We start from the raw sequence: 16,873 nt of genomic DNA, 5'->3' as shown, positions 1-16,873 counted from the left end.
CATTCCTCTATATTCTTTGTTTAACATGTTAAATATTGTTGAGCTCCACACAGCCTCAGATTGTAATGATGAAAAAAAAAAAAAAAGTAGGCGAACCATATACTGAGCACTCACATTGTAACCAAACTAAAACACATGCAACACGAAAATCACCATCCACATAACAGGCTGTTTTGCTTAAATTCACTCATACTTTATCTTCTCCCCCCCCCTTTTTTTTTTCCATTCTCACATCCATTTTTAACCCATTTATATATATATATACACATACAGTGGTATCTTGCTAATCCGAACCCCCCAGTAATCCAAACTGCGATTTGAAAGAAAAAAAAGTTTCATTTATTATTTTTATTATATATTATTATTTTGTGTACTATTATTTTGCCTCCAAACTGTACTTCATTGTTGCAACTGATGGATCAGAACATAATACATCCATTAAATTAAAAGATCGTAAAGATCTGCTTTTATGACGTTACCACAATAATAATAAATATAAATTTGAAGGATGTAGCATTCTCAGTTGCTGCTGCTTGGGAAGCCTCGAACCTGAAGCAATTCGAGCGTCATGAAAAAACTGTGGCCTTCTGGAATTTACCAAGATAACTACGGTGATATACCAAAAGAGGAAATTCAAAAAGTGCATAATTTAGTTAAAAAATATAAATCCAGATGCTGATATTTCACAAACAGATGTTAAGGAATGGATTACAGGTAGAACTGAAAGTGAATTCGAAATCAAATCAGATGCTGAAATTATAAATATGATGCTACAGAATGAATTAGAAGACGAGGATGACGATAAGGAACTCGAAGAAAAAAAAAACGTAAAACATGAAGAGACAGTTTTGACAGTTTTAATATGTATATCGAATTGGTTAAGCAGAATGAGATGCCATTCCACAAAATATTATCGTTAATGCAGCTCCGAGAAGAAGCATTCGAAAAAGTTTAGCTTGCAAGAAGCAAAAGAAAATCAGTGATATTTACAGAGAAATAAAAAAAAAAAAACCTTTTCGTGTGTTATTTTGTGAAACTTTTTTTTGTGTTGTGTACAAGAAAGTGACATTTTTTAAGTTATGTACTGAACTATGCAATTTTATTAAATCAGAATCATCAACAATATAGATATATATACAAATTAAATTTTTTACTAAAATAAACTTGTATTATTTTTTAAGTTTTACATTATTTTTACATTTCCAGCCAAGAGGCTGTGGGTTGTGATTTATGATTGTCCTCTCCCAATATGGACTGAGTCACCATGGGAGTAGTAGACCCAAAAAAACCTCCTGTAATGGGAGAGGCCTTCACCCTGCAGTGGGTAGAAAAATAGACTGCTAAAATACACACACATGCACGTGTAGCATCTTTTCTTTTTTCTTCATTATCTTTTAATTATGCCATCTAGGAGAGCACTACTCAGATTATTATTATTATACAGGTATCTTGATGGGGAGAGAGGATTCGTCTTCTTCATTGTCACTGTCTGTATAATAGATATACACAATAACTATCACACCTCTCCTTAAATTCAATCATTGTCGGGATGCTCATAACCAATTCTGGCAATGTATTCCACTCATTCGTCACTCTCCAACCAAAAAATCTAGTCCACATTAACGACGTTTTTTTTAAAGTAACTAACAGTGTTGATCTCTTGTTCTCAACCTACTCATCATGTATTGAAGAATTTTTTTTGTGTCAGTCTTATAGAACCCTTTTAATAACTTTGTAACCCACACACTGTAAATCTATCCTCTAGGGAACAATACACATACATGTAACCAGCTTGGTTGCTCATCTCTTCTCCACCACCAGCTCCCAATCCTCAAATCCGTGCACAATAATCAAGATGTTGCCAAATCATAGCCTTATAAAAGGCAATAATAAACTACCTATCTTTACTTGTTAGTGTGTTTTTCAACATCCAAGTAATTTTTTGAGCTATTTTACCAGCTTTGGAAATATGCCCTCTGAACTTCAACTCTCTTTCCACCACTACCACAAAGTCCCTAGTCTCATTACAATTCAGTACCATTAAGGTTATACAGAGTAACCTTTTCAAAGCACATAACCTTACATTTTGGAATATTAAATTGACAAATATTATCCTTTGCCACATTAACACTATCCTGCAGGATATCCCTCTCCTTTATCAACTATTGCCCTTTCCAGTTTTGCATCATCAGCAAACAACTGAATATCCCCCCCTCACCTTAAATCTCCCCCTATATCATCATTATCATCAAATTCCTGCCATGTACCATCAAGGGGTATACAGGATATGATAGTACTACACGAAAAAAATCACATCATTACTAACTTCCTATCTACAATTTTCCTCCAAATCAGTCTGTTATTTGTCAAGACTCCAACATTATTAGGTCTTATATTTCTATTGTCTAAGGCACTTTGTACCGTATCAATCCACCTATATCTTGGTCTTCCTCTGGGTCGTTTTGCTGCCAACCTGGCAGAGAACACTTGTTTTGCTAATCTTTCTTCGCCCATTCAGTTTAAGTGACCATACCACCTGAGATTAACTCTGCTAACGCATTCCTGGATGCTGACAATGTCAAGTTCTTTCTTAATATCCTCGTTTTTAATATGATATTGCCATTGATGCCATCTGTTCACGCCTCTAATCTTTCTCAGGACTCTCATATCTGCGGTCTCTAGTCTTTGGTTAAGTGTTTTACTTCTGACCCAGCTCTCAGATCCATAAGTTAAAACTGGTTTGAACACTGTCTTGTATACAGCTAATTTAGTGTTCCAACTAATTTCTCTTATTCCATATGAATTTATTCAATTAACTTTCCACCATACCAGCTTTGCTGATTCTGTTGTCTATTTCTATATCTAATTTACCATCTTCAGTAAAAATCGTGCCTAAGTAGCCGAAATGTTTTACTTGTTTCACAGGTTCTCCACTCACACCACATTTGACATTTTCAATGATTCTGCCTATTTTCATTGTCTTTGTCTTTTTATTGCTGACCTTCATACCATATCTATTACAACAGCTATTCAATTTAGTCAGAGAATCTTGCAGACTTGTAGCGGATTTATTTAGAAGTATAACATCACCCACATACAGCAAAGAGCTGACATTAACATCTCCGATTTTGAAATCATGTTTAATACCACTTTCCTTCATAATGTGATCCATATAGATAATGAATAGCAGAGGGGATAATGTACATCCTTGTCTCACACCAGATTTAACGTTAAACCATCTTCCTGTACTTCTTTCAATTCTAACTGCTGACTTACAACTCAAATAAAGACAAAGTATTGCTTGATATAATGCCCCATTGACACCATATAACTGTAGTGTATTGAATAGCTTCTCTCTTGGCACCTTGTTGTATGCCTTTTCCAGATCGACAAAACTTAAATACAGATCTTTGTTATATTCCCATGCTTTCTCGACTATTTGTATAAAGTGAAGATCTGATCCCGACAGCCTCTATTTGGCATGAATCCAGCTTGTTCTTCACCAAGCTTTTTTTTTCCCACAATTCTTCTCAACCGTTTCTCAAGTATACTTGCATAGACCTTGCCAGGAACACTGAGTAGGGAAATACCTCTGTATTTCTCACATTCAATTTTATTTCCCTTTTTATATATGGGTACGATGAGAGCTGTACTCCAATCATCAGGAATTCGTCCCTCTGTTCAGGCTTTCTGAACTATGTAGTGCAGCCACTGTAAGACTCTTATACCACTATACTTCAGCATTTCTGGTCGAAAATCATCTACTCCTGCTGCCTTTCCACATTTCAAGCCTTTGGTGGCTTTTTCTACTTCAAGTATGGATATGTATTCCTGACTGCATGCCTGGTCAGTGTTTTTTACCACTGTGCTGTCATCACTGTTTGTTTCATTTAGCAGTTTTTCAAAGTAATTACTCCATACTTCAAGGATATCTTTTTCTCCCGTTTTCATATCACCTTTATCATCTCTAACTCATTTTACAGCACTCTTTCCTCCATTCCTAAGCTTCTTCGACAAAAACTCCAGAATATTTTGCCACCTTCTTGATATTTATTTTCTATATTCTTGCCAAATCTTCCCATGACTTTTACTTAGCTAGTTTTACACAGTGTTTAGCATTCTTGAATTTGTCTCTGTATTCTCTAAGAGCACAAGCTGACTTATTTGACAGGAACTTTTGATATGCTTTCTTCTTTTCCTTCACTGCCTCTTTAACTTCCTGTGTCCACCAGGGAGTTCTGATTTTTTTATCCTTGCAGACAACCTCACCACATGCCCCTCTGGCAGAATCAATCAATGTTTTCTTCAGAGTTTGCCACTGAATCCTCCAAGGTTTGATTCCTGTTCTCAAACTCTTTCATTTTTTCTTCAATAATCTTTGTGTATTTTAGTCTACAGTTCACATCTGAGAGCTGCTCAACTTTTATTCGCTTTAAAACTTTCTTACATGTTATTCTTTTCAATATGAAATTCAATTTTATCCTGCTCAAGACTAAATAGTGATCACTTCCAATTTCAAATCCTCTGTACACCCTGGTGTCCTGCACCAGGGAGAAAACATCACTATCAACAATAATATAGTAAATGAGACTTTTCTTATTCCTTGCTTCTTCTCTCCATGTGAATTTGTGCACATTTTTATGTTGGAACATGGTGTTAGTAATAACCAGTCCATGTCCTGAGCAGAAATCCAACAGATATTTGCCATTATTATTAGCTTTGCTCTTTTCTCCAAATTTTCCCAAAATATTTTTGTATGTCTCACAATCATTTCCTACTCTGTTATTTAGATCCCCAACAAGGACCAACTTTTCCTTTTCATTGTGTCAGTTGCTTTTTCTAAAGCGTCAAAAAATTCCTCCACTTCTACCTTAGTAGAACCTTCTGTGGGACCATAGGCACAAATAAGTCTCATTGTCCAGTTCCCCATTCTCATATTTGCCCACATTACTCTACTTGAGACTAACTGCCATTCAAGAAGATTAGCCTCGTATTTTGTGTTGAATACTATGGCTACTCCTTCTTTTCCTTGATTGTCATTGCCTGAATATAACATTTTGTATTTATTGCTCAGAAAGATCTCACCTGTTTTGGTCTTTTTTGTTTCAGTCACCCCTATTATGTCGATCTGGTACTTATCTAATTCCTCAGCTAGCTCCATTTCTTTGCCATTCAGGCTTCTTATGTCCGATCTTTAACTCTGGTGATGTTGAGTTGGGGTTTGTTTTCAGATTTGTTCCAGTAGCTGACTTTTCACTGTTCGCCCTGGTTCCCTGGCAAAAAGAATGGGGGCCTTGTTTAACTGGGCGACACCCCAGCCGGCATGAAATTTTGTCATGTCGTACCATCATTTTTCATTTTGGTGTAACCAATAAGAATACAATTTGGTCGGCTAAATCCCAAATTGCCAGCCCATCCTCGTTCGTTCAGTATCCAAGTAGATACCCAACAGTGTGCACCACGAGAAGGTGAGGATTGGACATTAGGTCAGAAGCCCTGGTCAGTTCTCTGCATTCCTTTAAAAGCTATGTGGAGTCTCCTCTCAGTTATACAGCTTTGACCCTTAAGCACCCCTCTTAATAATAATAATAATTACATGGAATATTTAAAGGTGTAAAGAATATATATATTTAGAATGACATTAAAAGATTTTAAACTATTTAGAAAATTTAATATTAAATATAAAGTATCATAGAAGTTGCATAATTATTTATAATCCATCGATATAAGTTAGTCATTTTTTTATATAAAATGACTTACAAGGTTGCTAGTTTAATATTACCAAGATTTTTTTAATGTTTATTAAAAAAATTTCACATGTATACAATATTTATTGTATACATGTGAAATTCGTTTATATTTTTGGGAAGAGACAATAAATAAATTGTGCACCAAAAAAGGTCAAATATCGTAGAACAGTAAAGGAAATTCCAAAACTGTAATTAAACTGATAGTTTAGTTACTGTTATATGGCTAGTACTTGTAAAGTAGTATACTGTATACAAGTGTATATACCTAATTATATGGTTAAAGTAGTTGTCGCAGTCGGTAAGAATATATTATGCAATTAATTATTATTCTTCATTTACTGTTACTCGTTAATTTTAACAAAACCAAGATACTACTGTTTCTATTTTTGCATTTTTTAATATAATTAAAATTTAATTATATAATTAAATAAAATATAATTATAATTTAATAAAAAAATAAGCTTTTAACGTAATTGTCTATTTTGGATTTAATAAATATTTATTTCACTTTTGATAGATTTATACACATAATGGTGCCAAGAAAATTTGAATCCGGAGCTAGTAAAAGAAAATGACTTAGAGAAAATGAAAACAGCTAAATAGTCAAAAGAGGGCAATTTTGTCTTTCTTGCGTTCTGAAAATGAAGAATTTTGTAGAAGTGAAGTTGTACTTCACAGTTCTCGGAAAGAAAATGAAACATTGGTATCCATGCCACTTTCAAACCACCCATTCTCCTAAGGATCAACTTCGTACTCTTGCTCATCTTGGAATGCATAAAGTTCCTTGTGTCTGCCATTTAGCCTATTTTGGACAGACTGGTAGATATGCTAACCTCTTCCTTGAAGAACACAAAAATTGCATCTACAGTCATCTGTATGGCAAGTCAGGACTGGCAGACTGTGCTGTGGTTATTCCTTTACACAGGATTAAATGGAAGAAGACATGTGCACTACACAGAAGATGCTTAAAGGTCTGAGAAACTATTTTTAAAATCATCATCATCAGCTATGAAGCCCTCCCTTATAGCTGATGATGATGATATATATATACAGAGACAAGCTAAATTACATTTCACACAGTATGCTGAAGAGACAATAATTTGATCAATGGTTACCATTTCTTATTTTTATTCTTTCCCTCCTTTACATTGTGGTGTTGAGGATTTTTTTTCTATATTTAACCCCTACTGTATCGAGGATAAGGTGGTTAGCCCTATGTCTCCCGGTGTGTTCAATGTCTGTAGATGTGTGTTCATGAGCCGATTTGCCTGTTCTGGGGAAAGAAAAACCAGAGTTTCTGAGTGAAAAAACCCCTATCTCCATATCAGACCAGCTAACTCACCTTCAGTTGAAAAAGACCACATAAAGGTTCCCCACATCACTGACAGAAATCAAACCCAGGTCTTTCTGACCAAAGGGCTTCGTCTATACTGACCAAGGTACAGAGGCTAATTTCACCACTGTGACAGGTAATGTGGATCTTGGTTTGGATCATGTAGCTAATTCACTGGTGAATTAGCTACATGATCCAAACCAAGCTACTCTAAAATAGCTGAAAAAGTAGCTGAGATGGAATTAATAACAGAAGTATAGCAGACAAAAATCAGTCAAAAATTAAAACATATTCTCTCATATAGAGAAAATATGATCAACTAAAGAGAATATGGCTGAATGGCATTCTGGAAGCAGTAGTTTAAAATTGAGATGTCTAGTTGGAGAAATTGAACAACTAGAAATTTTCATCTAATCAACCTACTAACTAAAAAAAAAGTCAAATCATTTTAATGTTGGATAAAAAAAACTAAGCTATTTTGGCAAATCTTTTTTATTATTATTATTTTCTGTAGTGCTGTTTATGTAAAAATTGACACACTCCATGTCATGTGCCAATCTGTTCTGGATGCATTTGCTTGAGCATTAGTCATACATGTCTGAATATCATTAATTCATGTGGATATCACAGATTTTTTTCATTAATGAAAGATAATTGGAATATTAAATGCACACATTATATAACATTATATTATTATCATATATCCGCATTAATATTCCAGACAGCTATACATTCCAAAGACATGACAACATGAAATGCCATATATATTAATCTGTGCATCAAAGACCAGAAAGATTTTTAGTAGGATTGAACTGCATTACCTACTGCAGTTAAAAACTTTGCTTTTGTTTTCACAATCTTTGCAATAAAGAACTCACATCTCTGTTCTATTTATAGTTAAAAATTTATTCAAATGGGTATCAGTATCTTCAGTTGATTTGAAGACTGCATATTCCTACACTGTACAATATTAATGTTAGTCAGGAAAATGATTAATAAGTATACTCTTGGAAACTAGTTGCTCTGAAATGGTAATAAAAATGCAAGGAATTTAGAAACTGTATATACGATGTGAAAAGAAAGTACTGCACAATACACTGAAGCTTTACAAAAAGAGTATGAAAAAATTAACATATAAATATTACTAACCATTTTCTAAGTGTATATATATATATATATATATATAGTTAGTCCTGTAATTTTTGAATAATGAATCATAACATTTATAACTATCCCAATTATTTTGGTCTATGCAGTACAATTCATAATTTTTTTAAGAATATTTTGTTTACTAATCTTGTCTGTGATCAATGTTCCCTCTAAGAAGGCATAACAATTCATAAAGTATTATGAAATAAATTATTTAATTACCCTAGTTTTGCTCTTTCCAGGATTATCTAATGTTCAATGTTTTATTAAATAATCCAATGAATTTTTATTAATAATTATAAAAAACTTGGTTTATTTAGTTGTGATAACTTCAAAATAATGAGCTTACTAGTTATACTTATTGGTTGAAAGTCTCCATATCCAATATGAACTTTTTATTAATTTTATTTTTCTTATGAAATAAACACATTACTTGACCTTTTTTTAAAAAATTTTTTTACACGTGATTGATAATTGGTTTATATATCGATTCAATTAATATGGATACAAAACTAGAGGGAACATTGCTTGTGATTATCCTAAATCTTTAATAATAAACAGAACATTCACAGTTGTGAGTTCCATGTTTAATAGGGAATCCAGACTAACAACAACAAGATTTTTGGCTGCAATAAGTGATGCAATATATACATATATATATACTGCAACTTTTTCGGGAAGCTTGAATCAGGATTAATATATCTAAAAGCAGAAAGGAACTAAATTTAACCTAAAGTTGTAACTAAGATTTAAAATCTACCTGTCTTTATGGTAGTCCCAGTTTGCAGGACTGCCATGGCTCCAACGGTCACCAGAACCACCACCAGATAACCCACTATCTCTAGATCCTGGTGAGTAGTTTCGATGTGGAGGTAACGAGTAGCTGTTAGGAGTTCCTTTTTGAAGTTGCCCTCGTTTATCACGATGATAAGGACTGCCTTTGTCAAAGTGACTGTTACAATAATGGGAGATTATATTGACATTGTAAGAAAAAGAGTAGGCGTATTTAAACAATTATAATAAATTAACTGATCCTTTTACTAGTTTCCTCCCCAGTGTTCTTACTTATACCACGAATAAATATATGATTTCTGAGAACAAACAATTTATATAAATTAGAATATATTTAATTTAAACAGTACAGATTTAATATGCTTGTTTAAAAATTAAAGAATTATGCTTAAAGATAGCATAAAATATTTTACTGAATTATCAAAAGAAGAAAAAAAGAAGCCAGTTACTAATTTGATTTTGTGCACTCTACCCATTTTATTTATAAATTTATATGAGAACAAACCACAGATGAATGACTTTCAGGAAACAATAAGAAATAAGAACAATGGTATATTAATAAAAACCTAAATAAAAGTCAGATTTGTAGAGGATATATATTGTATCACATGCACATATTTTACAAATGGTATAAGCTGAGATATATGCTTCCTGGTTGGCTGTAGTTTTGATCAATATTTTCATAAAAATATTGGCATTTTGCAGTAAGTTTTTTTTCATCATGTACACAGTCTTGACATAAATACTGTTACAACTTCTGCACACCCCATACTGTCCACAGCCAACATTTGCTTGTTTATCAGGGAGAGAGAAAATTGTCTAACTGTATAGGTTAACATGAAGTGTGGAGATTATGAGAACAGTGTAGATGTAATAGCACTTCCAAGGTTGTATATCAGAGTTGTATATCAGACTATTAACTGCTATAATGATACAAATGTATCTGACTGCCAAAAAACAGATCAACTAGTCAGAGTCTGCACTAGGACACGACGTGACGGCTGTGCCATAATCCTGTGAGAATGCAGAAAGCGATGTTGTGAGAGATGAACGTTTCGCAGAGAACAATGTCATGTGTACTAACTGATGACCTTGGAGTGAGAGCTTGTCATTCTGATGGACCCTTTCTAACACCACAATTTATGTGGCAAAGGGTGATAAAATCAAAGCCACTTCTCTGGCAGTAAGCAAACAAAAGAGGCCATCATCCTGTGATAGTGATGGCTTGTGTGTATATGTGTGTGTGTGTGGGGGGGGGGGGAGTACACGAGTTGCAGTTCTGTGAGAAAGGGCTCAAAACCTTCACCGAAGTGAATCAAGACACCATTGTAGAACCTATGGTAAGGCTCCCTTGAACAACACCTTGTTTCACAGTTGGCAGTGGACCTTCCAACAGGACTCAGCCCCTGCACACAAGGCAAGGAACCACACAACAGTGGTTGAACGTGCATGTGCCCAACCACATATCACCATCTGATTGACCGTCTGGAAGTCCTGATCTGAATTCCTTGGACTTCAAATTGTGGTCGGAGCCTGCAAGAAATGACATCCCAGCATCGCAAACTTCAAGGTGGATTTAGAGCGAGCAGTGGCAGTATTTCCATTGGATGTTGTGCATGCTGATCTATCGATATGTGGCATCACAGACCTTGGGCATGTGTTAAGGCAAAAGGGGGGATGTTTCAAACAATGAGTGCTGTTATATGCACAATATACTTGTCGTTTGTATGTGCTGTTCAAGTTGTAACAGTATTTATGGCTAGCCTAGGTACATACAGAGTCTTGTAATAAATATCTGTAAATAAAAGTTAGATTATACTTTAAGGCTTCTAATGTTTTAGATTTTTATATACTTGAACAAAAAATAAAAAATTAAAACTATTTTATACACAGTTTTGGGATCATATGATTGAGTACTTTTAATTTCATGATAAGGAAGCATTTCTGCAGGAAATGTTTTTATTTATTTTTTCACAACATATAGTAAATTATTAATTTTTCTAAATGTTAAGACCTGTTTCTAGTTAGGCCAGAGTTGTGTTTTGGAGGTCTACAATGTTTTCTAGAGTTCTTTAAGTAGAAATACAAAATAAATGTATATGTTGCACACTATAATAATTGTTTTCTCAAGAAAAAAAAAAAAAGTCTAATCTGTCTTAAACCAAGAAACAAGAGTGTGCTTTAAATTGCCATTAGTTGAAAATTTCAAGTGCTTTAGACCACTAAAGATAGTGGTCTAAAGCAATTGAAATTACAACGTACAAGATTAAGACCATGTAGAGCATATTCCTCAACTTACAAAATTGCTAGTCCTCTGACATGCCATTAAAGACATTACATCAAATCCAAACTTATTTCCATGGCATCACACATCTATCAACTAGATCACACTGCACATCTCATGATTATATGAGGAAAGAGATGCAAATGCTCTCTTCACTTTCCTTCCCCATTCGATACACAAAAGATGTGTTTTCACATGTGATGTACTGTCACCATATATTTTGAAACACATAGTTATACTTCCTCATCATCAATTTCCTGATATATACCCCCAGAGGGCATTCAGGTTATTATGACAGCAATACATGATTAAGTGTACATTATTATTGATCTCCTATCCATGATTTCCTCCACATTAGTCTATTACTTGTAAGCACTCTGATATTGTCAAATCTAACATTTCATTCTTCTAAAGCAGTTCTGAATGAATCAATCCACCTAGACCTTGGTCTTCCTATGGGTCTCTTTCCTGCCATGTTGACATCGAACCAAATTGCTAACCTTTTGATTGCAATTTTGTTTTGCTAACCTTTCCTCACCCATTCTATTTAATTGGCCATACCACCTTAGATTAGCTCTGCTAACACATTCTTGAATGCTAATAATGTCAAGTTCCTTTCTACTATCTTCATTTTTAATATGCATCAAAAGGCTTATGTGTTTGCAGTACATGTTAATTAATTAATTAATCCCCCCCCCACACACACAGTATTAATGACAACACAAAATGATAAGAAAATAATTGATATTTATTAACTTATTTGCTGATATTTTGCTGGTATTATATCCAGCATCTTCAGAGAACAAAAACAGTGTCACAGTATGCGAAACAAACAATTTGGTACGACAGTGAAACTAGTTTAAAAAATTGTAATGGACAACACAAGTAACTAAAGTCCTAATTACGTGCCATCTATGTTGGAAAAAGAGAGAAATTAGATCTTAAAATGACTCCCAGATTTTTGATAAATTTAAACAGCCATCCTTGTTGAGGTTTGGAGTATGTTTTAAAGCTTCTGCTGATTCCAAAAACAATCTCTCTGACTTATAATGATTTCTGTGTAGCACTTTTGTTTTCTTCCATTTGATCCTTTGTGAAGGGATATCCAAGGCATGGTCTGCTAGACCCGACTTGCCATAACAATAGTTCTGGATGTATTTTTTATGTTCATCAAGATGGATGTCAACAGTTCTTCCTGTCTGTCCATAATAAGCCAGGTCACAAGAATAGGGCACTTCATAAACTCCTGGATGTGATAAAGAAGAGAGTTTTTCCTTAGGTGAATGGATGAGAGTTGCCAATTTGACATAAGGTTTAAATATTGATGCAATCAGTTCACTCCCTTAATTATTTTTCTCACATTCTGTGGTATCTAGTCTTTGATCAAGTGCTTTGTTTCTAACCCAACTCTCAGATCCATAACTTAAAACTGGTTTGAACACGGTTTTGAATATTACTAGTTTGGTGTTTTGGCTAATTTCTCTCTTATTCCATATAAATTTATTCAGCAGGCTGATGCAATCAGTTCACTCCCTTAATTATTTTTCTCACATTCTGTGGTAATTATTTTTCTCACATTCTAGTCTTTGATCAAGTGCTTTGTTTCTAACCCAACTCTCAGATCCATAACTTAAAACTGGTTTGAACACGGTTTTGAATATTACTAGTTTGGTGTTTTGGCTAATTTCTCTCTTATTCCATATAAATTTATTCAGCAGGCTGATGCAATCAGTTCACTCCCTCAATTATTTTTCTCACATTCTGTGGTATCTAGTCTTTGATCAAGTGCTTTGTTTCTAACCCAACTCTCAGATCCATAACTTAAAACTGGTTTGAACACGGTTTTGAATATTACTAGTTTGGTGTTTTGGCTAATTTCTCTCTTATTCCATATAAATTTATTCAGCAGGCTCCCCACCCTACTACCAACTTTGCCTACCTTTTGATTTGCCAATTTGTCAATTTCCAGATTTAACCTGTCATCTTCACTAAAAAATGTGCCTAAATAGCTGAAATATTTTACTTGTTCTATGTTCCTGCCTATTTTCATATTTTTAGACATGCCAAATTTGTTACAGCTGTTATTCAATTGTTAATAAATCGTGGAGACTTGCAATATATGTGTTTAGGAGTGCAACATCATCCGCATAAAGCAAAGAGCTAAGTGTGACATCTCCAATTCTAATATCAGGCTTGATGCCACTTTCTTTCATAATGTGATCCATATAGATGATGAACAAGAATGGAGATAATGTGTATCTATGTCTTACCCCTGATTTACATCAAACTGGCTTCCTGTATTTCCTTCATTCTAACTGTTGACTGACAACTTAAATACAGATTATGGATTGATCTGTATAATGTTCATTCACCCCACATAATTGTAGTGTTTTGAAAAGCTTTTCTCTGGGCACCTTGTCATTTGACTTTCTGAACAGGCCCTCTGAATTATGTAGTACAGCCACTGCAAAACTTTTAAACCTTTTTTTTTTTTTAATATTTAAAAAAAAAAAAAAAATTCTCCCTTTAACTTGAAAACCATCCAGTTTCGTGATTGAACTTTATGTAGGGTTTCAAAACTGAATAAATGTCTGACTTGCCCCATTCTCTCTCTCCCCCAACCTGTAACACTTAGTTCTTCAAGAAAATTCTAGAAAATCTCCTATTAGGAGTATATGCTTAAAAATGAAATTGCACACTACATTTCTTATTGAACAAATGGAATAAAATATGAATATTAGCTAAGCAAATTAGGAAAAATCTGAATTTAAAAACATCACATAAACTGTTGCAATTTCCTATGCTATCACCACCATTAAAATTGACTTTCATAAAGGTATATGAATGCTTCTAAGCATATGCATCTTTATGGCAAGTATGTTCACTTAACTGGGGTGGGATTGAAAAGTGCAGAAAAAGATCTTACATCTTTTATGCTATACATGCCCATTCTGATATTTTTATTATGTCCTTACTAGAGGCAACTGACTATATGGATTTCTTATACTGTCTTTTATGTTATAATAGTTAACAAGAAAACAACACACTTAGCAGAAATCCTCAAAAGAATTGGACTGTGGCAATGTTAGTATAAGAAACATTCAATGGAAAAGAGGATGAACTAGCAGATGAATTGCTAATCACATGTGGACATAACTGGACTTATTGATACAAAGAGGAACACAGGCAAGTTCCTTCTAAGATTAATTTAGATGATAGTGATCTATGAAAGGAAGGGCAGCTAGAGTATTTAACACAAACAGGAAGAGAAACTTCTTGAAAGTGAAATTGAACAATGTGTGCTTATTTGTATGCAAGATCATTGAGCTAGCAGTGAAAAAGAAGAATTCTTTGGGTAATTACAAAGGCAAATGGCATAAAGAAAAGAGAAACCTGGTTCTTGCTAGTGACCTAACTAGCAAAGTAAACAATGAAAAGAAATGATAAGGTAAGGTTAATACAAGGGTTGTTTGAAAAGTTTGGTAAAAAAATAAGTTAAACACATTTTTTTTTTGAAATGTGGCCATCACCTTTCCAGCTGAAAAAACAGTCTTCACTTTTTTTGGTGCTCTTTCACTGGGCACTGTCCACTGTTTTGACTGCTGCTTGGATTCAGGTGTGCAGTGGTGGATCCATGTTCTGTCTACAGTCAGGAATCGATGCAAAAAATCCTGCGAATTTTGATTAAACATCGCTAAACACTGCATTGAAACGTCTTTTCGCATGAATTTTTGATTGGCAGTCAACAATCGTGCACACAATTTTTCGTGCAGGATATTATACACCCGTTCAGTTGAGATGCCTACAATCTTAGCAATCTCACACACTTTCACTCAGCAGTCTTCCATAAAGATATCGTGGATTCTGTCAATCATTTCCTTTGTAGTGACCTTACTCGGGCATCCGGAGCGTGCCTCATCTTCAATGGACTTATGACCACATTTAAACTCATTTATCCAAAAATAAATAGTCTTTAATGCTGGTGCAGAGTCCCAATGAATTGCATCTAACTCGGCGTTGATCTGCATGACTGTCCACTTCTTCAAATAAAAGTGTTTTATCACTGCACAAATCTCGTTTTTCTCCATGTTTAAGAAAAATGCGAACGCAGTCATTCTAAATGTTTGCCAAACGAGAAATATGCATCGCACATGGCTAAAATTTTTGCCAGGGGGTCATGAAAAAGATGATATGTGCCGACACTGGTATGAATGAACGAATTGTGTTGCCGTCTATTGGAAAATTACCAAACTTTTCAAACAACCCTTGTAACAATAGTAATAGCTGGATTTCTGTTTTTGACAATGATGTGTTAGGTTATTATTAAACTGTTCCAACATAAAGATGTCCAAAAATTCATATAAAGAGAAAACATGAAATAAGATGTCTTATTGATCATATTATTGTTGAAAGTGATATTTCCTGACTGGTTCAGGATACACTAATACACAAGAGATATGAAATTAGAAAGTTAACACTCTAGTCTGAGTTCTAGTTTAAAAAGAATCAAAAAGTCAAACAGCTTTCACATGTCAACTGCAAACAAAAATATATACAAATAATATTGGATAAAATGTGACAGAGTTTGAAAATAAGGAACAAACTTATTCAAGAAATCAAGTGGCAAAATCTGAAGCAAAGTGAGTGATTGAACTATGTAAATGAGGTGAAACTGTCTGCAAATATGAAAAAATTCATAAAGAAAAAACAAGAAATCATTTTGAAAGTTTCAGGCAAGCAAATTAATAGGCTCCAATAGAAAATCACAAGAAAAAAAATAATGTAATACAGTAATTTTTTTTAAAGTGATTCAATAAAGGTCATGGAAAGATTTGGGAATGAAGACTTCTGAGTAATCTCCTTTGGAGATTACTCAGAAGGTTTAGAAATGGAGGCAAGAATACTACAAAATAAATTCAAAATCAAAAGGATATTAAGCAGAGTAATCTCACACAAAGTAATAAAATTCACCTACTAGCTAAAAAGATTCATGAACATCTATGCCCGCAATTGGCTTGGAGAGCAGAAGCAATATACACTCAGCTAATAAGGCCAGTAATAGCTCTAAAAATTACTGAATGAGATGTTCAGTGACAGAAAATACCCACAAAATGCAGTTACATTTCAGTACTGAATATATAATAAAAATAAAAATATAATAAACATAAAAATAGCAGAGTAGGAAATGATTGTCAGATATACAAAAATATTTTGGGAAAATTTGGAGAAAAGAGCAAAGCTAATAATAATGGCAAATACCTGTTGGATTTCTGCTCAGAAAATGGACTGGAAATTACTAACACAATGTTCCAACATAAAAATGTGCACAAATTCACATGGAGAGAAGAGGCAAGGAATAAGAAAAGTCTCATCGACTATGTTATTGTTGATAGTGATGTTTTCTCCCTTGTGCAGGACACCAGAGTGTATAGAGGATTTGAAATTGGAAGTGATCACTATTTAGTCTTGAGCAGGATAAAATTGAATTTCATATTGAAAAGAATAACATGTAAGAAAGTTTTAAAGCAAATAAAAGTTGAGCAGCTCTCAGATGTGAACTGTAGA

At 33.9% G+C, this 16,873-nt stretch overlaps 1 protein-coding gene across 2 annotated transcripts in view; it reads right to left on the bottom strand.

Annotated features, from left to right (window-relative positions):
* Chd1 (chromodomain-helicase-DNA-binding protein 1) overlaps positions 1-16,873 on the bottom strand; it is a 557,090-nt gene that overhangs the window by 29,092 nt on the left and 511,125 nt on the right. The window contains exon 36 of one of the 2 annotated variants that reach the window (XM_090402402.1): positions 8,993-9,184. The exons of the other annotated variant lie outside the window; for it this stretch is intronic. Coding sequence (XP_090258528.1) covers positions 8,993-9,184 — 192 coding nt within the window. The remainder of the gene's footprint in view (positions 1-8,992; positions 9,185-16,873) is intronic. 2 annotated transcript variants of the gene reach the window in all.

Source organism: Typopeltis vanoorti, chromosome 13, assembly GCF_054136105.1.
Source record: "Typopeltis vanoorti isolate ZY-2024b chromosome 13, IOZ_Tvanoo_1.0, whole genome shotgun sequence".
Lineage (NCBI taxonomy): Eukaryota > Metazoa > Arthropoda > Arachnida > Uropygi > Thelyphonidae > Typopeltis > Typopeltis vanoorti.
This window is presented reverse-complemented; position numbering and strand designations above follow the sequence as displayed.